The sequence below is a fragment of the Cyrtonyx montezumae genome, unplaced genomic scaffold (assembly GCF_038088225.1).
Source record: "Cyrtonyx montezumae isolate F1298 unplaced genomic scaffold, pur_monq_1.0 scaffold_3, whole genome shotgun sequence".
Lineage (NCBI taxonomy): Eukaryota > Metazoa > Chordata > Aves > Galliformes > Odontophoridae > Cyrtonyx > Cyrtonyx montezumae.
Genome location: NW_027072034.1, coordinates 37,119,335 through 37,146,241, shown reverse-complemented (window position 1 = coordinate 37,146,241; position 26,907 = coordinate 37,119,335). Strand labels below are relative to the sequence as shown.

The 26,907-nt window shown below is 38.9% G+C and overlaps 1 protein-coding gene across 1 annotated transcript; it reads right to left on the bottom strand.

Moving 5' to 3' along the window:
- Positions 1-2,719: 2,719 nt before the first annotated feature.
- LOC136051370 (uncharacterized) lies at positions 2,720-26,612 on the bottom strand. Its single transcript, XM_065740780.1, is given in 6 exon segments — positions 2,720-3,096; positions 3,099-3,137; positions 18,193-18,195; positions 24,845-24,919; positions 24,922-24,960; positions 26,342-26,612. Coding segments are annotated over 6 exon segments (804 nt in total).
- Between the last annotated feature and the right edge of the window lie 295 nt (positions 26,613-26,907).

Sequence of the window (26,907 nt, the reverse complement as noted above, 5' to 3'; positions counted from 1 at the left end):
AAATTGTATAAATATGTGCAAATTGTCCAAATGATGTCATGTATCCAGGCTTGCAAAAGTCAGGAAGAATACTTGAGCCTAAGGTCAGCACATACTCTTGCTTTGAATAAAATTGAGCAATTACATTCAATTTGCTTAAATTTATCACCAAGAAAAATGTTTTCTTTAATCTTAATCTTCATTTTATTTTTCAAGTATTTTAGAACCTACTGTATTATTACATCAATGAAGGTCTTCAGTAAATTCAGCAAATTCTGATAGGTAGCAGCATACATTAAGCACACTGCCTGTTGGAAAGGATTGGTGAAGCAGGGGTAGCATGCATGTGACCTACTGAATGAAACTCCTCAATGCAGTTTAAATAGCAAATTTCAAAGCCTTGTAAATTGTGCATTTTTTTGTGTTGGTTATTTCTTTCTTTCTTATTTTTTTTCTTGAAACAAGCAGCACATTTGATTGTTATAGAAAATTGCATATTGAAACATTCTGTGGCTAGAGGACAGGCTTACGTTCTCCAGGCTATAACTGGTCTGTAAATGCTTATAGTGAAGTCTTTTTGATTTACATTACACAGATCTTCATTCTTCTCTTCCTCTTTCTCTCTCTCCCTCCCCTCCCCATTCAGTGCCAGGGTCAACCTTCTCCAATTATTCGTCTGCAAACCATTTCTCTCGTCAAGTTTTCCCATTTACATTACACAGATCGGTGTCTCCTTGGGTCATGCTGCTTTAGCTTCCACCGCATCTTTTTCTCACCTTTCAATGCTTTGCTTCTTCCTTGCTCTCACCTCTCACCTCAGCACTTCCAGGTTTGGAGACCACAAATTAGCGTAAAATGCAGGAAAAAAAAAGTATCATTTTTGCTTTCCAGCTAAACTTCCAGCCACAGTCACAACAGTACAAGTCCAGCTGAAGGTGCAGGTGTTTTTTACCAGTGTAATGAGCTGATTGTTCTCCTTGAATATCATCAGCTGTTGTTTGGGCTGCACACTTTGAGGATGGCTGTGAGTGCCCTTCTGGATACTCTTAGACCTACTGATGTCTGGACCCTTTGGAGAACTCCATCAACTTGATGGAATGGTCATTTTTGAACTGAGAATTATGACCACTGTGAAATGATAATTTCTGGCCGACCTCTATACCCACCATCAACTAGACTAAAAGAAACAGAATTATTTTTACTTGCTTTTACAGGTATATAAATCAAAGGACAAAGAGAAAAGTGGACAAGACTGCATGTGAGATACACCAGGTTCAATACAGTAACAGTAATGCCCACTGGCATAAGAGGTCAAAGAGATCTGTTGCAAATTCATACCATGCACTTGCCTTTGTCTCAGGCCCAGACTGCCTGCACACTTTTGTGAGCCGTGAGTAAACGATTTGCTTTCTAGCCTGCCTGTTCAGGCAAGAAATTAAGAACAGATGGAAACTGTTACAAAAGAATTTCTAAAGTAAGAGCTTTAAAAATGGTGGTGTTTTTTGATTTGTCTTTAAGGAAAAGAAAAGCTCTTACAGTGTTAGCAGGATGATACGTGGTGTATGGCTAATTTGGCATCATGCAATCTGATCTAACATCAAGTTAACACTAAGGCAGCTGAATGAACCATTCTCCAAACATGTTTCAGCTGCAAATGTTAAAGCCCCTGTAACTGTTACTTTTAAGAGTGCATTAAAAAGGTTGTGAAAACTGCTCGTTGTAATGATTTCTACAACAGGATCCCTGCAAACACGCAGCTGGAGGCTGTCAAACACACACCTCCCTAATAGACAGCACTGTGTGTACAATTAACACGTTAATTTATGGAGTAAACTGATCAGGGGAGACTTCAGCTTCAAAGCTGAATGCTCGCCATTAAGGAAGAAGTGTGGTTGGCTGCAGGAGTCAGCTAGCTCACCGCAGCCCTGCATGGCACAAAGGCTGTGTCTGTGCTGAGAGCCAGTTCTTGGGCCCAAGTACATGCCTCCACAGCACTCTGGATCCAGATGAGGACAGGAGCAAGGCGTGCTGCTCCCATCCCTTTCCCTTCTGTCTTATCCTACCCCAACATTATAGGAAGCATCAAGATACAGAGCAGGCAAGATGAGCAGCATGACCTGAACGGAGGTGGATAATGCTTACCTTCATGTCTGTGTGGCATTTCCAGCACTAAAATCCAGATCAACCAAAGACACCATAAGACGTATAGTCACAATAATTAATATTATAAACACCTAGCATATAGGCATGTGATTGTCAGAGCAGAAGGAAATTTCCTCCCTTAGGTTATATCCCTCTTTTACATGGAAGAGTAGAAAGTTTGTTGCAGTATGGAATCAAGACACTGTGTTAGTTGTGGAGACACCAAAACTCGGTTCAATTCATCATGCTGGAATGAGAATTAACCAGCAGGGAAGGAACTTGGATGGGCTAACTGCCATCACTTCTCAATGCTGGAGATCCATGTTTGAATTTAAGACCCCGAGCCCAGAAATTCTTCATAGAGATCAATGCCTAGGCTTCCTATTTTGAAATGTCTTCTCTGCTTTCTTTAAAATACGATATTTCAGGTTCCTTCCATGTTATTCACATTAGAGCACCCACTAGGAAATGATGAGATATGCTGAAATCTCAAAGTCATTCATAGTTTCATAGATTCATAGATACATGAGGTTGGAAAGGACCTACAAGATCATCTAGCCCAGCCATCCTCCTATCACCATCCCTACCCACTGAACTACTAAATCAAATCCCTTAGCACCTCATCTAAATGCTTCTTGAACAGCACTAGGGATGGTGCCTCAACCACCTCCCTAGGCAGGCCATTCCAGTGCCTGAACACTCTTTCAGAGAAAAAAATTTTCCTCAAATCTAATCTAAATCTTCCCCGGCGCAACTTGTGGCCATTCCCTCTCGCCCTGTCATTAGTTATCTGGGAGAAGAGGCCCACCCCCTCCTCACCACAACCCCCCTTCAGGAAGTGGTAGAGTGCAATAAGGTCTCCTCTGAGCCTCCTCTTCTCCAGATTAAACAATCCCAGCTCCCTCAGCCGCTCCTCATAAGACTTGTGCGCCAGACCCCTCACTAGTTTTGTTGCCCTTCTCTGAACACGCTCCAGGGTCTCAATGTCCTTCTTGTAGTGAGGGGCCCGAATTCATCTGAATAGCAAAATGTGCTCTACTCACCTAATTGAGGGCTGATTTGGAGAGCATCACTATATCTTCTTCCTACTATTGATCTTCCCAGCTTCACATAATTTCCCCTGTCCTCCCCATGATGCCTTCTTCAGGCATGCTTCTGTGAATGAGCAATTACCGCTGCTCTTCCAGTTGGAGACTCATTTGGGTTCTCCTTGAGAGGATCTTCCATCAAAGGACTACAGTCATAACTTCCAAGCCCAGCTTGTGTTCTTTTAAAAATTCTGTTTTCTTGATTCAACAGCAGACCTCCTCTTATTCTTTCTCTGTTTACAGCTCTAGTCACTCAGAAAAGAAAAAGTTGGCTAATTCTTGGTTCTCAGAAGGGTCCTACATTTTCTCTTCACTTCTTTACAGGTAAATGCAGTGCATATGGGCAAGGTGTAAAGAGAACCAAGGGCTAACTACATCAGTGAAACAGTGAATAAAAACCACAATCTGCCAGAAAGAAGATGAACTCAGCTTTTGGTAACCAAAGACACAATCCTCAATGCTACTGCCATTGGTGAGAGTATTAGCTGACTGGTCTGCTGTCAAACTTCTTTTGTGTGTGATTGGTCATTAGGTTCATTTTTGAGATCAAAATAATAGTAATGCTGAGGGAAATTCACATATTTGGAGGTTATGACTTTGGGAGATGTGTTTTCCTATTTCCTTTCTTCTGACACAGCCACAATAGACAATAGTCTCCATTAATCCTTTCTTTTTCTTTTTTTTTTTTTTCTTCAGTAGAATGTTTGCCTGCCAGCTTTGACACTCCTGGTCATAGATTTTCACTTCTGTGAGTCTTATACCACTCCTCTGTTTTACCATGTTACTGCTGACTTCATGGCAGGAAGAAGGAATTTGGCCAATTGCTCAGGGTTGCTAATTCTACTGATTTTCTAGGTAATCGCAAATCTCAGAAAACTGTTCTCATGCCTGTGGAAACCTGCTTAACATCTCACATTCATGCTGAGTGCATTGAGTTTATTGAGATACATTTAGTATGTGAAAATATGAGATCAAGTGCATGCTGGATGTACTTGGATTCTTTGTATATAAAATCACACATATATGCTGAATAGATATTTGGACATAGTGAACAAGCCTGCTAATTTTTTGTTTCATACAACACCTATAGATTCAGAAGAAACTCTATGAATTAGAGATACAAAATTATAATTAAAACAAAACAGGATTTTTTTATGGGACTTTCCTCCATCTGAGAGCTGAGATCTGAAATCATTTTCACCTTCTGTCCTACCTTGTTTGACACCTGTAAGAGTTTTTCTTGCAAAGCCTAGCACATTGGCCACTTGCCTTTGCTAAATAACTTAATAGCAGATAATAATTCCTCTTGTAAACTATATTCTCACTACTTTGGCTGGTGTTTCTCTAAATTGTACCTCACAGTGACCAAGAAATATGCCTGCCAAATCCAGACCTTTGGATCTATGTTGCCAACATGCTCCTTGATAATTGCTGAATTTCTACTGTGACAAGAACACAGTCACTCAAGAAAGGCACCTGACTCAGGGACCAGTGATACCTTGCCTCTTTGAAAAACAGCAGGAGGAGGATCCCAATGCAGAGTGGCTGACTGCCAGTCTGGATCTGAAGGAGGAGGGAAGGGAGGAAAACCAGCCTGCCAAGAGGCACAACCAACATTCTGGCCCTGTTGAGAGGTATGGAGTCAGGAGGCAGGAGGCTCTGCAGAAGCAGGCAGCCATAGGAACCAGACTCAGCCTATCTGCCAAGTCTACCACTTCGAACATTTGAAATGTTGGCAGGTATGCAGCCAGAGCATGGTTTCAAGAGCACTTGTAACACCCTAGTCTTCTCTCACACCTCCAATGTTCACTGACAGCTCCCATTAAATTAATCCCTATAATGCAGTGGGGATTTGAACAATTTTGCCACTCTCTCAGAAGGTGTTACACCACTACTTCACCACCATTGAGAAATCTGGCCACCCACTCTCTTGTCCTCAAAAAAGCAAGTATTTCAAAAAATCCCATCAACAGAATTCTAGGAAAAATAGAGGTACCCGGGGAAGTCTAACCAACAGTTAACTCACGTGGACTCAAAATAAACACTGAGACCTACAAGAAGCTATCATAAAAAATCACATTTTGATAGAAACTGAGGGAGCCATGTTCTTATAAAATTCAAAAGAGTTGCAGTTGTGGTGTACACCAACATGTTTAGAAAGAAAGATTTCAACATAATGATCTAAAGCTTAGTATTTCAGTTCTTGATTTCAGATTTCTCACAGGTGATGTTTGAATTTGCTCAGCCAGATATTCTTTGGACTGGTCCCTTAGGTTACTGGTGGGCATAAATGATGAACCATTTCTACCTGTGGATGGAAATAAAATCTATTCACTACCATTTTCAAGCTAAAAATGTTTAGACTCTGCTTCGACTCCAAAAATTACTTCATAAAAGTGTTTTCTGCCAAGAGATCATGAGGTAATATTAATGACATTAAATTCTTTGCCTGTCTTCTCCTCTTGCCTCTATAATGCCAGATTGTCCTTTCCTATAACATACATCATCAAAAAGAAGCTAGAGGCAAACCTTTGAGAGACCTTCTGTGATAGGCTGATGGGACACATGGGATTATGGAGAGCATGATTCATTTGCAGTGATGGCAGAAAGATCCTATGTTCACCTTGCCAGCATCTATTGCTGGAATTACTAACCATTTTATTTTATAGTGGGGCTCAGCCACATCTGAGAAGTCTTATTAGCCACCAGGAACAAATCAAATATAGTCTAAAAGTGTAATATTCTCCATCCAAGAACATGACCCCTTCAGACAGGTTGTCATGGAACATGGAACGTGGACAACTCACCACATAAACTTCTGTGCTGTTGACCTCTGGAAAGACAGAGGTAATAGAAAACATATGTGATCCCTTCTCATGGGTACTGAAGATAATTTCCATAACTAACCAAAGAACAAAAGTCTCATTTCCAAGCATGCCTTCTGCTGAGACTAAGGAAAGACTTAAATTTTTTCACATTTTCACTTTCTTAGTTACTTGCTTTAGGTTTGATGCTTAACGCATATTGAAAAATTCAGATATCACAACTTTTAGCTTTTATCTGATCTATACCCAGAATTTGGATTCATCACTCAAATAGATAAAAATCACCTAACTTCACTGATTTCATAACTTAGAATGGAACTTTTCCCCTTGTCAATTTCTGAAAGTTTTCAAAATCTGAAATAACTCAGTAGTCAAATCTTTCTTCCTCACTATTGAAAGTAAAGCATAAATATTGTGATTTGAGGCCATTTAAAGCTATTTTAAGACCTGAAGACCTTAGATGTATATCGATGTAGATTTGGAAGTTAACTTGCTTAGACTACACTTAAGCTGAAACTGGGTTCAGGAGTTGAAGACTTGAATATTTCACAAAGTTTGGGTTGTGGTACTCATTAAGCCTATTTAAAAAAAAAAAACAAAAAAACATACTGTGCTGCTGCAAAAATTCAGATTGGGGAATTTTCATTCGTTATGTTCATTTAATTTAGGTCCAAAAACAGTAAGACCAAAACACTTTAGAATAAACGTGTTAAAACCATCTCAGCCAAACATCTAAAGCTGGTGGTGGTATATAAGCCAAAATTCCAAAAAACATAATCCAAGGAATATATGTGATAGAAAGTAATTTTTATAATTGCCCATTATCAATCAAAAGCTTCTTAAGATTGGTATGATTCTTTAAAAAAGTTATATTTCATTTGCTTTTGGATCTTATTGTTTCTGCATGGAATAGTGAGTAATGAAATATATGACTAACATTAATCATGTTAACAGTGATTCCCATTTAGCTAGAAGAAAGAATGTAAAAAATTTTGTAATCTTGCACCTTGCTTGTACCAAGCTATGATAAAATCTTTAATGGCTTCAGTAAGTGCAAAAACATTTCTAAAATGTAAAGGAAAAGGCATTTGTTTTAGAATAAGCTAAGCACTCTGAGGTGCTCAGCATACTCATGAACACACAGGTTCTATTTCAAATGAAAAGACTGGACTTATTTTAATCCTTTCTCAAAAAATCATTTTCATATTCATATCAGAAACTGATACAATGTCCCTTTAACTGTGTGTTTAATTGAAACTTCTCAACCTAGGGAAGTATCTGAATAAAAAAGTGGAAAAAACCTGCTTTATCCAGTGTGGATGATGGCTTTCTAGACAGGCTGAAATCACTGGCAGCAATTCTGGGGTACTTTCTGATCCTTTAGACGTCCTTACTTCAGAACATATTACATTTCCTTTTCCTTTTCTTTATTTTTTTATTTTTCCTTCTTTTAATTTGTAAAAGATCATTGTGATGGAAGGCCTTCTATTCTCTGCTTGTTTTGCAGTATTGGCATGACATTTCAGCTGTGCATAGCTCATGAATCTCAACATGATCATAACTGGGAATGAAAAACCCAGCAAAGTTTTTACGTTGCCATAGTGGCAACCAGAGGAAAAAAAATATTAAAATAAAAAAAAAATTAAAAAAATTGCCATTAAGAAGGAATTGTAGTAGGTTTTTTTGCACTCACCTGATACAGAGCAAGTTCTTCCTCTCACGTGGCTCCAGAGACACCTGTATCTTTGTGCACAGAGGAATTCACCATGACACACCACAGAGTTCAGAGTGTGAAGGCTGGCTAGAGCAGGTCTCTCTTATATCCAATTTATCATTGTCTTGCCAACCTGGTACCAAAGAGATTCTTAATTTTTTTTCATTGCTGGCACGATCAGAACAATCAGTACAATCACAATTACTTTGACAAGCATGCTGGAATTGGAGTAGGCAGAAAATGGACTTAATGGGAATCTTTTACAAAGCAGCTGTTAGAGTGTGGTAACAAGACTCTGAATAAATGGCAGCTACATAACTTCCCCTAATCAGATTGGAGCAATCAGCTTGAAAAATTTTCCCATATGTTGAAGAGTGGAGCTTAGGCCTAGGGTTATGGCAAGGACACAGGCCATGGTAAGGTTACAAAGTCTGGCTACAATTAAACACTCACTGCAGAAATTGTGATGATGCTTCGGGGAGCTATTGCACTTTAGCCATTTGTAATTGCAGATTCGGAAATTACTCACTCCAAAATTACTCGGGGCCCAGTTACATGGTTTACAAACACATGTTCTCAGAGAGAGGGAAAAACATTATCCTTCCAATGGGCACCATTTGCAGGCTTGTTTATGGTTATTAATGAAATGTAACTTTGCAAGATAGTTTTGTGTGATTTTGGGGGGGTTCTATTTTTCATTATTTAAGGATTAAGGTACATTTCTGCCCAGCAAGGGCAAATCTGCAATGCTTGCAGTCTGTTAAATCCTGTCAGCACTCATTGAGTAATCCAGCCAGTGTACCTCTTCTTAGTAGAGGTGTTCCTTCTTAATTCTTTACAGATCAGGTTGTGCTTCTGTGGGTCACATCAGCTGTGGCAGGATATGCCGGCTGGCACCTGATCTGAGTATCAGTGCTGCCACTTCAGATATATTTTAGGGCTGATAAAGTGTGAAAGTTATGTAGAAAATTAGCATTGCACAAGCTTTGTAATTATACAGCTTTTTATGAATTTAATGAAAAAAGACAAGGCCTTCAGGGTGTCTCTTTTTTCCAGTAGCTAATGCAAGGAAATTTTCCATTGTATTCCAAAACCTATCCTTCCTGAATCTCCCAAGCCTGGGAAACAGACAGTGAGCCCAATGTGTTTCACAGGGCTAGAGAACAAGATGCACTGCTGACTGGCAGCACTAATGACCTTTCAGTTTGTTGCACGTGAAAGGAGAAGTGTTGGGTGCCAAGTATATTCATCTGTGTAAGGGGGGATTACCAGTGAACCAACAGGATAAGGTAAGCATCATTTTAGAATACAACCCACATACTTTTCAAATGCACCTGGTTTGCACGCGGTTTCAGCCAGGCAGAGATGTAGCACTTAATATGCTGTATGGAGTCTATTCTCTCTGCAGTAACCTCCACTAGCTTCCAAATAAATAACAAATTTTGCACAAAGAATCCAGCTTGATACCCTATATCTGATAAGATGTTCTTTTAGAGAGAGATTTTTTACCAGTGCGGGGCTACTGCTTAGGACATGCAATATTATCTGATGACAGAATGTGAATGCAAAAATGCTAAAAGAAACAACTGCATCATTTACTTTAAACTGAGTAGGTATGATTTTGTGACTTTCTTTATTTAACTTCCTGCAGAGGTGCAAAGTTATATAAAGGAATTTGCAATAATTCACTCCCACTTCATTGACTGGAGTTAAGTGCTTGGTATCCCTCATCTCTCATACAGTTAGGAATCAGAAATTGGATATTTGATTAGATAGCTTAAGCCTACTGCTCTGAATGAGTATGATTTGGCACTGGATCCCATTTGGACTTAGTATGATAACTCTTAGTATAAACACTTTCCCTAGAGCAAACAGACACCGTGAGTATGTTTCTCCTTTGTTCCATGTGTAAAATACACTGCTCTATGCCTTGCAAGTGTTCTGGCAAATGACATAAACTAATTTTGCCTGATTTAGGAGTTAAGAGGTTTCAGCTTCTCCTTCTGCACCTGTTCTGCAGTGAATAAAATTAAATATGTTAAATTCCGTAAATATAAATTCTATTCATAGTGCACTTGAATTCACTCAACAGGCCAAATGTTCTACTTCCATTATTTTTTTTCATGATTTGTTCAAAACAATTTTACAATTCTTTTATTGAGAAAGAAGTTATAGCTTTCTGTGTGTTTCCTAGCATGGGACTTTTTACTTAAGAGGGTAGGACACTGTTAAAACGCCCTTCTGTTAACAAGGTGCTGATACCTATCACTTTTATTGGAAGCCAACCCTACTAGCTTTGCATTTCAGCTTCATTTGGAAGAATGTATTGGGCAGCAGAGGGATTATTCATGCTGTTTCTTGAGCAAATGGCATTAAAGTACACTGCACCTTATCCTTTCATAGATTCACACCAACCAAATGTTAAAAGGTTGGTTTGAGAAGAATTAAAAAGAATTCTGATGAGGAAAATTTTTAATTAAAATGTATTTCTTAATTAAAATTAAAAAAAAAAAGATAAAGTATTGGTTTTGGTCTCTTTTTAGTCACCATTTCTATCCTTCACGGAAAGAATATGAGCAAAAACATAGATCACCAAACAACTTTGTCAAAAATTGTGAGCATCTCAGGTAAGCAAAATTCAAACTAAAAGGATATTTATATTTTTAAACTGCACTTGTTTAATTTTTGCCCAGTTCTGACACTGACACAAGAAAAGGAGTAGCATAAATAGCAAGCACTTCAGTGTAGACAGCTTTCTGGCTCAGAAGCCATTTTCAGGACACGTCAAGCACACAGAGCACTGCCGATGGCTTCTGGAGCCAGGCAGCTGTCTGCACTAGGGCTCACTCTGCTGTTAATACCAGGCTTGTGGAATCAGTGCCTCTTCTGATTTTAATCAAACTACCTGAAATGTTGCTGAATACTGTGTGAGCTGGGGGACAGAAGGACTTAAAGTGTTTTCAGCACTATTCAACTGCAGTCACTGTTGACACCAATCATCAGCAGCAAGTACATTTCCTAGGGTACATGAGGCCATAATGTCCTTACAGCTTGAAAATCATTCGTTCTTACAACACCCCCGCATTCTTCTTCATGTGGTGCACTTCCTTGGGGAGAAAAGAAAGAGGAATAGTCCAAAAAAAACATACTAATGTGTTTAAAAAATAATAAAAAAAAGAAAAAACAGCTATTCGTGGAAGTTATAGAAATGAACTCATTTGAAAATTGGTTATAAAGATTTGAAAACTTAAAGAGACAGCCACTGCCTGTAGTTGTTAGGCATATGGACTTCTTTCTCCCTCCAAGAGAAAAGAAAACATTTATTTTCAGCTAGAGAACTGTTTTTGGAACTAAGCTGCAATAATGCATATTCATTGAAAGGGTGCTGAAGTAGTAGTGGAACACTAACATGTCATTTGAGAGTCCCAAACATAAATAAATGTCTCTTAAAAGGAAGTATAGCTATCCATCTGTCTATCCATTACTGAAGTGTTAAGGTTAAAAACTTCATCCCCCATGGTATGTCTAATAGTGTCTAATATTTGTGTAACATGTAATGTGAAGAAAGTGCAGAGCTACATGAGAATCTGATTCTCTGGTACCCACACTAAGCTTTTCAATGCCTCGGCTACATGTTAACAGTATAAAATGGGCCTACTGCTAGCTGAACAAGGCATACTCAGTGACACAGCAGAGCCACGTAGGACTGCTCGCATTTTGGTGTCACTCCAACTGTCTTACTCTCTGCTTTTGCCCAGATATTGAGATCTGTAACCGTCTGCCATATACCTCCCAAATTCTCCACCTCACAGAGCTGTTTAGCTGACCTTTAGGTCTGTATAAGCACTGGGCATTTCCATCAGAAAGGAGACAGGGCAGCAACACATCTTGATGTTGGATCTCACACAATGCCTGTTAACGGGCAATTGCTTCAAATATGTACTTTGCAATTCGCAGTCATTTCAGTGAGTCTTGAAGTCAGTGAAAAGTGAGAAGTTATCTTCAGGCTAGTTAGTGGATTAAGGGTGGTGATTTCTATCTGCACAGGTATTTAAACCAAGCAATTTTAATGTACAAGGCTCCAGTAATGATTTGAATACTCCGGTTATTGTTTGAATAACTCGTATCAAATGTAATACAAACTGCACTGAGAGGCAGACAGGTAGATACTCAGAGAAAGAAAGAAACTAAGAAATGAAAGATGGGAGTATGGGAGGCTGAGAGGGAGGAGAAAGGGAAGGAAAGACGGAGAGAGTGGTCAATGATAAGTGAGATGCAGAAGATTCAAAAGGCAGAGAGAAAGAGGGAAGGAAGGAGGGAAGGAAGGAGGGAAGGAAGGAGGGAAGGAAGGAGGGAAGGAGGGAGGGAAGGAGGGAGGGAAGGAGGGAGGGAAGGAGGGAAGGAGGGAAGGAGGGAAGGAGGGAAGGAGGGAAGGAGGGAAGGAGGGAGGGAGGGAAGGAGGGAGGGAGGGAGGGAGGGAGGGAGGGAGGGAGGGAGGGAGGGAGGGAGGGAGGGAGGGAGGGAGGGAGGGAGGGAGGGAAGGAAGGAAGGAAGGAAGGAAGGAAGGAAGGAAGGAAGGAAGGAAGGAAGGAAGGAAGGAAGGAAGGAAGGAAGGAAGGAAGGAAGGAAGGAAGGAAGGAAGGAAGGAAGGAAGGAAGGAAGGAAGGAAGGAAGGAAGGAAGGAAGGAAGGAAGGAAGGAAGGAAGGAAGGAAGGAAGGAAGGAAGGAAGGAAGGAAGGAAGGAAGGAAGGAAGGAAGGAAGGAAGGAAGGAAGGAAGGAAGGAAGGAAGGAAGGAAGGAAGGAAGGAAGGAAGGAAGGAAGGAAGGAAGGAAGGAAGGAAGGAAGGAAGGAAGGAAGGAAGGAAGGAAGGAAGGAAGGAAGGAAGGAAGGAAGGAAGGAAGGAAGGAAGGAAGGAAGGAAGGAAGGAAGGAAGGAAGGAAGGAAGGAAGGAAGGAAGGAAGGAAGGAAGGAAGGAAGGAAGGAAGGAAGGAAGGAAGGAAGGAAGGAAGGAAGGAAGGAAGGAAGGAAGGAAGGAAGGAAGGAAGGAAGGAAGGAAGGAAGGAAGGAAGGAAGGAAGGAAGGAAGGAAGGAAGGAAGGAAGGAAGGAAGGAAGGAAGGAAGGAAGGAAGGAAGGAAGGAAGGAAGGAAGGAAGGAAGGAAGGAAGGAAGGAAGGAAGGAAGGAAGGAAGGAAGGAAGGAAGGAAGGAAGGAAGGAAGGAAGGAAGGAAGGAAGGAAGGAAGGAAGGAAGGAAGGAAGGAAGGAAGGAAGGAAGGAAGGAAGGAAGGAAGGAAGGAAGGAAGGAAGGAAGGAAGGAAGGAAGGAAGGAAGGAAGGAAGGAAGGAAGGAAGGAAGGAAGGAAGGAAGGAAGGAAGGAAGGAAGGAAGGAAGGAAGGAAGGAAGAAATGAAAGGAAGAAAGGAAGAAAGGAAGAAAGAAAAAGACTGAGGAATTTCTGTCTAATAGTGAGGAAATTTACAATTGGTTTAAATTCCACAGCTTTGACTCCAGAGTTGCTGAATGTGTTAAAACTTGTGGGAGCCACAACCACAGTTTTCATTAAATCTATTAGAAAAGCAAAGCAAAGCAAAGCAAGATGGTGGTAAAAATAGATACGTTCATAGACTTTTTGTCTACCCTGCGGCTCCCACCAGTGGGAATTTTTTCTTTTTTTTTTTTTGCACACTTCCGCAAATCAAAAAGGCCTATAGGCATGGACATGAGTTATTTTACAACCATGTTAGGAGAGCCAACCACTTCTTAAAAGAGTAGGTTTCCATAGTTTAGACAAGTCTTAAGGAATTTAAGTAGCAGTGAAAATGAATCCCTGGCTGATAATAATGCTTTCTGAAATGGTATCTAAAAGTTTTGTCTGGTCTTCCATACTCTTTTTTTTTTTTCCATTTGGTTCAAGAGAACTTCTGGCTGCAAGTTTCATCCAGGGTTTTTTTTTTGTTTTTTTTTTCATGTGATCCAAATGAGTGTTACTCAGTTTACAGTTCTACATGAGTAAAATCTGCAGGAACATGTGACTACTCCAAGTCCCGACTCATACAGCCATCACATTTGGAAAACAGAAAGATTAAATAAGCACAGATATTTTAATTTTAATCCATAAGCTGTCTCATTAGTGAACTACATTCTGCTCTTGGGAGATTTGGATGAAACAACCTAAAGAAAATTCCAGTGACCATAGGTAAGGAAGTCTATTGGTTAGCGATCATGGAACAAAATATCTTCCCCAAACTGCACAACTACCTAAGGATCTTAAAGGAAAATATGTAGCCCTATTTGCCTAATTTGCATGTACACAAAAGCAAAATGATGTCACTAATAATTTTATGGACAAGGCAGAAAACATTTATTTCAATTGCTCTAAATTTTAAGAAAAGGAAATTGAAACTTCTGTCTTTTGGTAATAATAGAAAAGGAAGTTAGGAGTAGGGATTTTTCCACAAGCTGTCCAAGGTCTTTAAAAAGTTAACTATCTTGTTTGTTTTGATAATATTTTGAACAGTATTTCCCCTGGTATTCTCTTTATATGACAGATTAGATCCCTGCTATGTAGCCACAGTGAAAAATGAAGGATCAAGAAACTCTGTCCACCAAAGAAAGCTTGTTACCTGAACCCTATCTTAATCTGTTTCAAGCACTTGAAACACCACTGTATTTCAACCACAGGGAGAAGATCACTGTTTGGATGTCTCCACCTAAGTGAGGAGCTGTTTATCTTTCCATTTGAAGGTTTCTCATTTCATGTCTACCTGACTTCCTTTCTGATTGTTTTGTTGTGCTTTTTTTCTTTTTGTATATTTGTTTGTTTGTTTAGCTGCTGTTTTGTGTTTTTTTTTTCTTTTTTTCAGCCTCAATCAATGTTACTTTGGAAAATTTTAAGAATTTTGTGAATATGAAAAACGAAGGTAATACACTCAGCTCAAGCTATTTTCTCAGCTTGACAGTGCAGAAGAATTTTTGTGGTTGGTGTTCGAAGTTGCACTGGATTGCTTGGCATGTGGGCTATATATAACCACTCCTCACATGCATCCCCTCTCCTGCCCTCTTTTGAACATGGGCTTTCTTTGGCTGGGACCCCCAGCATGCTCCAGACCTCTGTCACATATAGGAGAAGTGAGATATCTAGTTATAAATTGCTGGGGCATCCTTGGTGAAGGTGAAGTGAGAGTGCCACAAGTGAGACTGGAGGTAGAAAGATAGTCTCCCAGTTAATGGAAAGCTGTGTATCCCCACCAACAGCCATGGAGCCACATAGGAGCCAGTGTTTAGCCCTCAGAAGTAGTTGGTTCTCCTGTGCTGTATGCCATATAGGTTTCTACTACACTCCCACCTCCTTTCAGAACTGCACGCACCTGCCCATTGAATACATTCTTTTTCCCCTTTAAAATCCTTGTTTCCCTTCTCACTTCAGAACAGCACTAACTTCAAAGGATTTACACAAGAGGCAGCCATGATAGGCTCTGGATGAAGCTGCTGACTTCAGCAAAGACACTGAAGGTCTTAGGGCTTAAGTTCTCTGTGCTAATATATTAATGATAATTCAATATTTACAGCATGAGAGATTGAAAGTGTCTGTTTTCTTTCTTTCTTTCTTTCTTTTTTTTTTTTTTAAGGAAAACAACACATTGTGCTCCAAGGGAGGGCTAGCATCAAAACCTTTCATGGTTGATTGCAACTACATATCATCAATATAACTGCAAACTCAAGAACTACTTGTGATTTTATCACTGGTAGCAGAAAGAGCCCAATTCTGCTTGCCAAATTTTTCATGAAGTTAGCAACCAGTTCAATTCTCCCCAGGGAGAAATGTTTGTTCCTCAGACATGAAATCTTACAGATTATCAAAGGGAAGAAACTAGGCAAAACAGTTCCTGTGTAAACTGACTGCCTTCAGGAATGTTTGAGCTAACTGAGCACTCCAGAAAAAATGTGCACTGAGACGTCTGCCATTGGGAGTGCTGGGGGCACTCCCACTGTCCACAGAGGTGGTGTGACACTGATGCAGCAATGCACATTTCACCACATCTCCCACAAATGCAACGCAGTAGCTGTAAAGGAATAAATTTATTTCCTGTCCCTTTGGTTGACAGCCTTTCAGTCACAGCTGCCTGCAGTAACAGGAAATGTTACAGCAATTTTAGTCATAACTCCACAGTCCAACTGAATATCAATCTGCGTGCACACACATAATCACTTCTCACCACCACATAGTCCCCTTTTTCCAATAATAATAAGCAAAGACTTGACCAGTGAGGAAGGAGGCTCAGAAATGAGAGCTGGAGAAGTGTTCAGAAGGTCCTTGCTCCATTACAGCGTGTGTGTGTGCATTTGCCTAACCATACCTGCTTAAAGTACATAGGGACTTCAAGGGAGAAGCTACCCAAAGCTCTACAGAAGGCTGTTACACTATTAGCTTCAGTGCTTAAATAGTTGAAATCTAAAATTCAGACCTTAGTGAGCATTCAGAATTTTCCCTCGGTTACTATTTTTTATTTCCTTCATACCTAATATGCTAAATATACCTAATATGTAAAAAATAACGTTTTGCCACCTCAGAGGAGTGTTGTTTGGATTATTTTGAGGAAGATGGTGACAACTTAGGTACTGCAATAAGAGAAACTTTGTGAAAACCGTAAATTCAGTAAGATAATTTCATGAGTGTTTATCTTCAAGAAACCCCATTGCAGTCAGCAGCAGAGCAGAAGAAAATCTTTTGTTTCCTTTTTTTTCTTTTTAATTTACATTTTAATTCAGTCTTTTTTCTTCTTTTTTTTTTTCCTTACAATGAGCTTTCTTTTTCCCTTTTCTTTCAAAGCTTTCTTAAGACAATAGGAATGTCACAGATCACACTGGGTAGAATTCAAATTGAGGTCTATGAGATGCTGCGAGCGACATTTAAACTTTGATCATCAGCTTGTCCAACTTCCTCTGTTATTCTTGATTTCACAGTGGGTGAAAGTAGCCTGAGTAAAAAGTACTTTATGTAAAATATTTCCCCAAGCTCCATGTGCAATTAAATTATTACTTCCTTATGATAACTCCAGTCCTGAACACGCAATGACTGCTCTGCTAATGGACAATTCCAATATTTGGCAAGATGAGGATATTCACTCGGAGCTCCTTGCAAAAGGCTCATGTTAGAATTCCATGTTTGGGAGCTAATTACTAGTCATAGATTAATAATTTATGAAAAAAATCACATTCGCTGAACTTACCTATCTGTTCACAGATTGTTTCTGAGCAAACTGACTTTGTCAAATGGATTTATTATTAAAAAAATGCATTCATTTTTCTTCAAGTTCTTGATCAGCATGTAGAATGTGCAGCGTTCATATATTTCTAAGGTGTGAAAATGGGGTTGCATGATATAAATTCTTGTGCCCTGGTTAGCTGAGAATCATTAAGCAAATCTTAAGCAAATATATGCAATTACTAGTTTCTCTCTCTGTCTCTAAATATTCTGTAGGCTTTACATGTGTCTCTCTGTATATATATGTGCTAAATAACTACCACAAGCAACTACAAAGAGACATGGACTTAAGTGAACTCTCTCCAGACCAAAAGGCTGTACCTTTTTTTATTATTACAGTGCTGTACTATGGGTTGAAAAATAAAGCCCTTCAAAAGCAGATAGTGTCTGGTCTATATATGTCAGAGGAACAGTGAGCATTATCTTGATCCAGTTACAAATGTCACCACAGAGACGAAGAACAAGCAGAAAGTTCTTTTTAATTTCGTCTCTATTTTTTGTTCTATTTACAAGAATTACTCCCGGTTGTGGCAAAATGAATTATAATTCCACTTTGCCCTTGTACAGTTTGATATGTAACTTTAAGATATTGGCCCTGTTTTCATACAAAATTATTATTATTAAATTTCTAAAGAATTCTAAATTACTGGCATATTAATATGGAGGAATGTGCCAATGAGTTTTTCTTAAATTGGAATTAAGTATGATATATCCCTAGTGCAAATAAGATATTGTCCTGGAAACTTAGTGAAATGGAACATAAAAATATCCTGAAATTATTAGATGTCATGAGAAAAAGAAAACGTTTTTCCGTTGATTATCTCTCTGATGTCATCTGTGCAATGCACAATCTACTTTTAGCTCTCTTAAAGAGGACAGATAATTTTTCTCTCTGGCTCATTTGTGTACCTTGAATCATGTTATATTTGCTATAGAGAATTGTACAGGTCAGGGAAGGGGCAGACAGTGAGATAAGAAAAGCAGGAAAGGATCCAAATAATCATTAGTTAGTCCCCCATGTGAAAAAAAAAAATCAGAAATGCAGAAACTATCAGTTGCATAAGTTAAAATCTGAAGACCAAGCAGTGCCAGAGAACTCCTGCAGTTTCATGAAAAGCTAGCAGGCCCTGTGGACTTTGAGCTATCAGCACATATGATTATGTTCATTGCAAGAACTGAACCACCTACACTTCTGCAGAAAAATACTATTGGTAAGCAAGCACATGTAATGTACAGCTCAGATGTATTTGTCTGCAAATTCTGCTTCTCTAGAGGAAAACTGTATACAAGTATCTTCAAGGTGCTGTTAGCCTGGAACAGCCTAAGACACAGCAAGAAGAAGCAACTGGGTTTTGGATTAGATGATCTCTAGATGTCCCTCCCAGCCCATACAATTCTGTGATTCTGTGATCCTCACCTTCAGGGATGAGCTGTGGGCAATCTAAAAAGAAAAGTCCATAGCTAAATGTTGTTTAGTACTCTTGTCAGTGTAGTTATTGGAAAACTAAAAACATTTATAGCTTAAAGCTAAGTTATTTCTTCTCGAATATCTGCCTGATTCTGAAATCCCTGTTCGGACACAGCATCAAGTAGTTCTGAGTACAGGAGAGAGCAGCACTAAGCAGCAGGACCTGGAGCTTGCGTATTGCTTGCAACTGAGAATACAGAACACATGGAACTATAAATCACAAAACTGCCTAACAGCTAAGCAAATTATATCTCTGTGTACAAGGAAATTTACTTGTTGCAACTTACTGCAGTTATGATTGTGCTTTTTTGAGCTGGATAAGAAGAGAGACCTTTTTTCTGTGGTTAAAGACAGCTCAAAGGATTCTCAGAGTTTAAATCATCCAAAAAATCAAATCAGCTACTTCTTCAGTTGCGTGTTCAACTGAAAAAATGTAAGAAGCTAGGATGACAAATGCAATATTGCAATGCTACGCATCACACAAAAAGAGTGATAGGTAAAACAAACAAACAAACAAACAAACAAAAACGGCAAAGAAAACAAAGTTTTCAGTTGTATCACTGCAGAATTTGTTCACAAACCAGAGGAGTCTGAGGTTCTCTTTGCTGAGGAGAAATGCACTGTAAATAACAGGGGCGCAAGTGGAGGGGGTCTGTCTCAGAAACAATTTCCCTTCACTTTGAGTTATCCCCAAGAGAAAAGTACAGACTTTAGGATGTGTATGGGACCACTTCCTAAGAAAGTGCAGAAGTGGAAGTCTCTGTGGGCTTTCTGATGACTAGTAAAAGAAGAATACAGAATAAATTGCTCTGCAATACGTGGAGAGAAAAATTGGTCTGCTACAGGGCTTTTTAGTTTCACAGGCAGATGCTGAAGGATTCTTCTAGGCAGTAGTAAATCAGCGGTAAAGTTTCCAGAAGATATTGATGATGAAGTGCTGTTGCAAACGTTGCTTAAGCATGATGTCACTGAATGTTAAATTTCATTACCGTGGTTGAAGGTGAACCACTCACTTAGCTGAAAGTTGGTGGTCACATAGGACTCTGAAGAAGTTAAACTTCTAACTAATCTGCAAAACATTATGGAGATTAAATAATGAACATTATGTAATTGAAGTCAGAGAAGAAATCTATGCAGAACATGTGAATGAAAATTCAAAATTTTCACAACCAGTTATTAATTTGCCAGAAAACTTATATGCCATTATCAAGACAGGTCAATTCTGTGTTAAAGTTTACCTGGGACTGATAGTAACTATGCTTGATATTTATATATATATATAAATGTGTATAGCATACCAAGTACATATTTGTGAATATAAACTTTGTGTTGTATATGGAATGCATGTTTTCTGTTCAAGTATTTTAAATTCATAATGAAGCGTATAAAATAAGTGGTGTAAGGTCATGTACTTGGGGACTAACGGCAAGAATTTCTGCTAAGGCCAAATCAGTTTCAAATAAGAGGGATAGAGAGATACCCAGGTATGCTAATCAGACTGCAGTAAGACATTTTTCTGTACATTTGTTTCCCCTTTGCCTCCAGACCACTGTGTAATGCAAAACTTCAGGAGAACCGTGGTCTAGTTCACCAAGAAAGACAGTGTTTCCTGGTTAGAGAAGTGCAGAATACTGTCAAAAACAGCACTGCATTCTGCTCATCCAAATGATTCTGCCATGATTATTTCTCCTCTTCAGTGTGTCTCTTCTCCAAAAAAAGAGTCCCAATCTTTACTGTATTCCTTTTGAAGGCAGTTGTTCTATCTTCTGGATTCTCTTCATTTCTTCTTCCCTATTACCTCCAACTCCACTAAGTCCTTTCTGCAACCCACATTCAGGACTGCACACACAGCAGCGAAGTGTAGCATATCCTGGCTTAATATCATGGCAAAATGATGTTCTCAGACCTGCTTTGGAGCCTTTTCTGATGACACCCAATGCTACTGCCTTTTGCCTGCCACTACAGAGATAACAGGTTTGGAAACTGTGACACCAAGGTCTCTTTCTTGCACCATGACTGCTGGCTCTGAGCTCAGAACATGCAGACAAAGAATAAATGGTGTTCCCAAATTCTCTACTTCAATATTCTTTCTACATGAAAAGTCTTCTGCCATCTTTAAGAGCACATGCATCCTCATGAAGGCTTCTTGATCCTTGAGGAATAAAACCAACACCAGCACTGTTCCCTATGGAGGATTACCAGTGATATTTCTAAGTCCTGAAAAATATCCATTAAGTTTCAGACATTTGATGACATTTTAACCTATGAAATGAATTTTCTTGCAGTCCAAAGTTAATTGAGCTTCTTTAATGATCATGATGTGGAATCCTGCCCATGTCTATTTGAAGACTAAATACGCTGCCTGTCCTGTCTCCCTTTTATCCACTTGCTCACTGACTCCTCTGTGGAAATCCCAAGTTTTGGACTGGGAGGATTTCCCTTTGTTTCCAGAGCACTGTGTTTACCAGTTTCCTAAAAGATCTCATGGATATCTCTTTCCAGAAGAGGCTGAAGAGGCCTTTAGGCAAGATGCTCAGACCCCACAGTGCTCCCTATCAAATTGGGTTGTATGTCTGATATTATGGGAAAGTCACCACTCTTAAGCCAACACCCTTGGTGCTTTTTATGCTACTTATTCAGGTAGATAATAACGACATTAGCAGGAATTAACCTGACCTGGTCAAAAGTGATAAAAAACTAGGGATGGAGACTAACGATCATGTGATGTTTTAGATGTAAATAAACTTTAATAAATTTGCATGAATCCTAAGAAGACTCCTAACAGCTTATATAATCAGGTTCTAAAATGGGCTACAAGATGCAGAGAGACAAAACTAACTTTTCCTTATTAATTTGTCTGCATCAGTTCACTTGTAGAGAAATGGGGATAGCATTAACTTAGCTCTTTATCACAACCTTTGGTATAATTACATAAATATTCTGACATAAGTTGAAGATTATTAAGTATTTTGCCCTACTGTAAAGCATGGTATGTATATATGTAAAATGCAGTTACTGTTCTGTGGTCCCTTGTGGTAACTCAGTTTGAGGGCATAGTTTATTACTGATATGCAGTGTAGATTTCTTGACTTCATTCCTGTTTACAGTTTCTTTTAAAATATAGGTTCATTCCTATAGTATTTTTCTACTTAGTGATTTTTTTCCTTCCATTAGAAAGAAGTGAAGACTAAATGTAATTTCTTCATTGTGTGTTCTGTAGCTTTTCTGAGGCTCTGAGTTTGATTTTGACATATCTCTTCCACCTTGGAGTGATCTCTCAACTAAATGATAAACAGGAGTTTAAATCTGAACATATGAACTAGCCACAGGGATTTAAAATAGACTTTTTGACCTACGACTGTAAAATTATATGTATTGTTATACACCTCTCTGTGGGACTGTTTGATCACTTTATTATTTATAGATTAAAGAACATTGTTGCTAATTAACACTGTTCTAATTGTTAGCAGTGTATATGTGCTTGCTTTGATGTTTTTTTGATCCTGTATTTTGGGGATTTCACTTACTAATTTTTTGGATGATTTGGGATTTTGGAACCTGTGTTTTCATTTTCTTATTACTGAGGTCTCTTTTCAAACTTTGCTTCTCATCACACCATTCTCTTTTATTTTTAGTCAAGTCTTATGAAATGGGGTAGCCCCAATTAATTCTTTAACATTATACCAATAAATTCACTTTTTCATTGTCTTTTGAAAAAATGGATTAGTGTAGAGGTTAATGTTGTTTTGCTTGTATCACATTAGCCTTTTATTGTAGCTTGTTAGTAAGCTCTCCATTAAATGCTGTGTAAGGATTTTAGGATAATCATCAGGGGCAGCCTAGGGGTCTGATAACATTTAAGTCAGTTTCCCTGATGAGAACTTTCTCTTACAATCTATTGAATGCACATTTTTTGTAGAAAATACATGCTAAGCACAGTCACAGAGTGGGAATTTCTCCCTCAGAGTCTGCCAGATGGGTATTTGAGTTCCCTAGGTCAAACCGCATGATTGTACCGGTTCTTACCAATCTTAAAATGTATAAATCTTAAAATCCAATCTCCATTTTTGAATGCTTAGATCAGAAAGCTTTTTCTTCAGCAGATTCCTAAGATAATATAGTTACTATTTAGACCTTTGTGTCACTACACTCACTAAGTAACATGTTTCACAAATCCATTATGACCAACATGGACAAATTGAAACACTTGTGGTTTTTTTTTTTTGTTATTTTGTGTGTGTGTGTGGGGGGGGGGGGGGGGGAGGGTTTGTTTTGTTTTTTGTTTGTTTGTTTGTTTGTTTGTTTTTTGCTTTATTTCTTTATTGCTTGGCACAAATCTAAGCTTTTCATCAGAAAAAAAATAGTTTGTTTATCTCAAAATTATCCACCCATCATTCATCATTTAGAATTCATGTTCATCACAAACACTCAATTTATTTATAGAACATGATATCACATCTTTAAAAGTATAGAAATAATTGTACAGTATCTCTCACATAAGGCATTAGGCAGACAACTACAGCTAAGTTATAATTAGTTCCATTGTGAGTTTCAGCTTCAAAGAAACTGAAAACTTCTAAGAAAAAATTCAGCTGACTCTACCAAGCTTTGCCTACGTGCTATGGCCTAAATCCACTGAAAGAATTAGGGGTCTAACAGCCACTGTAAACATCTAAGTCCAAAATGTAGATCTTCAAAACCCCAGCTGAGCTGGTGCTGTACCCCAGAGGAAGATAGTTTTCTTCCCATGGTACCTACTTTTCGGCTAATAATGTTCTCTAGATATGTAAAACCAATGCAGAAAGAAACAAAGGAATTATGAAACTCTCTAGCAGGAATTAAGAAAATATGTTTTTGTCTGTATGCCAAACTGTAACTCTGGAAAACTCCATTATGCTTTCTGTCACCTGACCTGACAGACATTAATCACAACCAAGCAGTATTCCTTCCCGGAAAGTTTCCGCAGGAAACGTGCAACTTCTTTCTCTGCATAGGCTGAGGTACACTTAAATTTTCAACTTAGACATGGCTAGTGCTTATGCCTAACTGGCAGAACAAGTCTGCACCCATTTCTAGAGTCATCAAGCAACATTACTGACAAAATTTTTTTCAGATTTGCCTAGTTCCAATCCACAAAAGACAAAGCTCGATATTCCTTAGTACTCTCTGTGCACAATTTGCGGCCTTAAGCATCTCCACATTCTCTTCATGACAGTATCCAGGGTATGCAATGCATGCTCTCAGATTTATGCCATCAGTCATCACTCTGGTAGGAGACAGGATTAGAGTCAAGTCATGTTTATGGTTTGAAGCCACAGTGGTACGTGTAGGTATAACATATGAAGTCCAGTCCAAAGTCATTGTTAGCATATTAGAAACATGCAACTCTGCAAAGTGGTCTGCCTCAGTACAGTTTCAGTTCTAATGATAAATATACCTACAAGAAGATGGAGCTCACACACTTTCTCTGATTTACTTAGTAGCTTTGACTGTGGTCAGAAACAAAAACTCAAACATGTCTCCCAAGAGTGGGAACACATTCATCCCTTCTTCTCAGTGGGTCAGTGGCTTCATAGTGTCTTCTTCCAAAGGAATTACTGCTTAAGAGCTGCTGTAGATCAAGGAGAGGACTGAAAGTTTAGGTAAGCGCTTGCATGCAGTTTCTCTAAACGGTTCTCTTATGGATCTGCCTGTACTGGATTTCATAGAAAACTTTCATGAGTCCTCTTTCTACTTACAGCATAGGCAGGTGTTAGTGCATCTAGTTCATGCCTGCAGATTCACTTAAACAGAAGCATCATGCAGTTAGGCAGTACTCTGTACAGCTACGCACTTGAGCCCTGTATTTTTTCACTCTTCTTATCACCCTTTGAAACCCTGTGCATCTTCCATCAATGCTAAAAACTATGTTAGGAACAAACTGAAAAATTGGAATGAGTCTCTAACAGGGAAAATGTTTTAGTTTTATTGATGTCATGATATCAGCTGAGATAGTGCTAAGAGCACACCAATTTTTTTGTTGTTGCTGACTGATGGGTGTGTGCCTAGGGCCAGGTGCCTCAGTGGGGAAGAGCTGCTTATTCTGTAATTCATGAAACCATGCAGAAGCATACAAATCTGTAGGGGGCTGGCTGGGGTCTGGCCGCTGCTCAAGGATTTGCTGGGGCACCACTTAGCCACAGCCTCCTTCCTGATAGTTGCAGAGAGCAATAAGGTCTCCCCTGAGCCTCCTCCAGAATGAATAATCTGAGTTCTCTTAGCTGCTCCTTATAAGTCTTGTGCTCTGGACCCTTCACAGCTTTGTTGCCCTTCTCTGGACATGCTCCAGGGCCTTGGTATCTTTCTTATATTGAAGGACACAAAACACAATACCTGAGGTGAAGCCTCACCAGTGCTGAATTCAGAGGGACAATCACCTCCCTGATCCTTCTGGTTGCACTATTTCTGATACAAACCAGGATGCCATTGGCCTTCTTGGCCACTGCTTAAATCATTTGGGCACATTGATGACTCATACTCAGCCAAGCATTGACAAACACTCCCAGACTCCTTTCTTCCATGCAGTTTTCCAGCCACTGCCCCAGGCCTGTAACACTGCAGGTCACAAAATGTAGGCATCAAGGGCAAAGGGTGAAGTCTTAATCTCAGAAAAAATTGCAGTGTAGAAAATTGCATCTAAAGTCCCAGAATTCCCATTCTTGTGTATTCATTCCCACTCTTGTGGATCTTATTCATATCCAGTCTTCAACATATTTGCTCACAATCTTTTTATTCTAGAAATCTGTACTCAGTTTTACTAGTCAGGTACTTTTGCAGTATACATCTGCTCCAACTACAATTATTTTTTATAGTTTTCCTCCATTTGAAATAGTCCAAAAAGGGGAACACAAAAATTTCTTCAGAAAGTGAAGTGTAGAACATTATAAAGGCAAAAGTCCCATGATAATGAACAACATTAATGATTCATTGTTTTGCCTGCAATAATTTGTCCCTAATTTCCACTCCTTTCAGTCTAGAAATGCTACTCAAATGAAATTCTTACTTTTTTTTTCTTTGTGTAAGAGAAAACTGCTTGCTTATATTTTAGTGGGAAACTCTGATAACTGGTTGTGCTCTAAGAGAAATGGAATTTAACTTTTTTTTAGCATTACACATTAACTTACTGACACCAGCAGTTCCTCCAAAAAACAGCAAAATTTGATCCTTTTCCCAGACACTGGAGTTAATAAATGGAAGGACTCTGGCTGAACTCTATTCCCATTGAAGCTCATAAGAAAACTGTTAGAGAAGTTAACAAGAGCAAAACTAGACTAGTGTTGAAGGCACTTGGAGATCTCTTATACAACTTTCTCATTTGGTTGATTTTACCTATAGAAATGGAAAATGCCTTTGATATTTTGAACTTTCAGGAATAAAGCTTCAGTTTCCAGTACAGCAAAAATCATACTCCATTTCTTCATCTCTTGTGCTTACATAACTCTCCTACTAATATTTATAGTCTTGTTATAATTTGGAGAATTCTCAAAATGGCTTAAATTAAAACCTTTCACACTATTTTTTCTAAGTGAAGAGGAATGCACAGGCTTTTCTAGGCTAAACCTTGTAACTAATAAAACATCAAAGAAAGATGATGAAAGAGATACAAAGATAGTATATGTAAATGCTACCAAGTGATCGTAGGTTATAAGAGGAATTTAGTATAGCAAAGATTTGGAATTGCCAATTGAGGTTTAAAAAAATGATTTGCTAAATTTTTACCTCTAGATTCACTAAGGAGATTTAACTATGTATTTCCCTTTAGAATCCTTGAAGTTTGCCTACATTCATCTCTGTCTCACAGCCTAAATTTATGGCTGCTGTACATCTCCTGTTTATGCTCAGTGAAAGGTGTCCCAGGCTTTCCTCAGTGGCATGTTCCTCCTCAGCTGGGACACTCAAAGCCCTTCTCTGGTGGCCATGTGCAGGGCTCATTTTTTGACAGGGTCTCTGGGTACCAAGAGCTGTCTGTCCTCCACCTGCCTGTGTGCTCAGAGGGGAAATTGATCGAAATCTGCTGAGGATAAACTGAGCAACTTTCAGCTCCTCTGAGTGATTGCACTGATCCAACTCTGCCATTAGGTGGTCATCAATCATTTTTCCACCTCACTTATGGCCAAATTCCACTCTCAGATGTGCATTCACAAATCCTGTTGACGTCAGCCGTTAGCGGTGTACCAAAGGAGAAGAATTTAACTCTTCATGTAGTTTTCTGCACTCTCTGAATGTTCTTTCTTTTTTTTCCCGAGGCAAGAAATTTTCCCTAAAATTATCTTTAGGTTTAAGCATGTTAAAACATTAAAAAAAGCTGGCATCACCTCTCCTGGGTGTCTCCTCCCTGAGCCATCTGCTTTCAAACTTTCTAAAGCTGATGACAATACCTTTGTGTTCC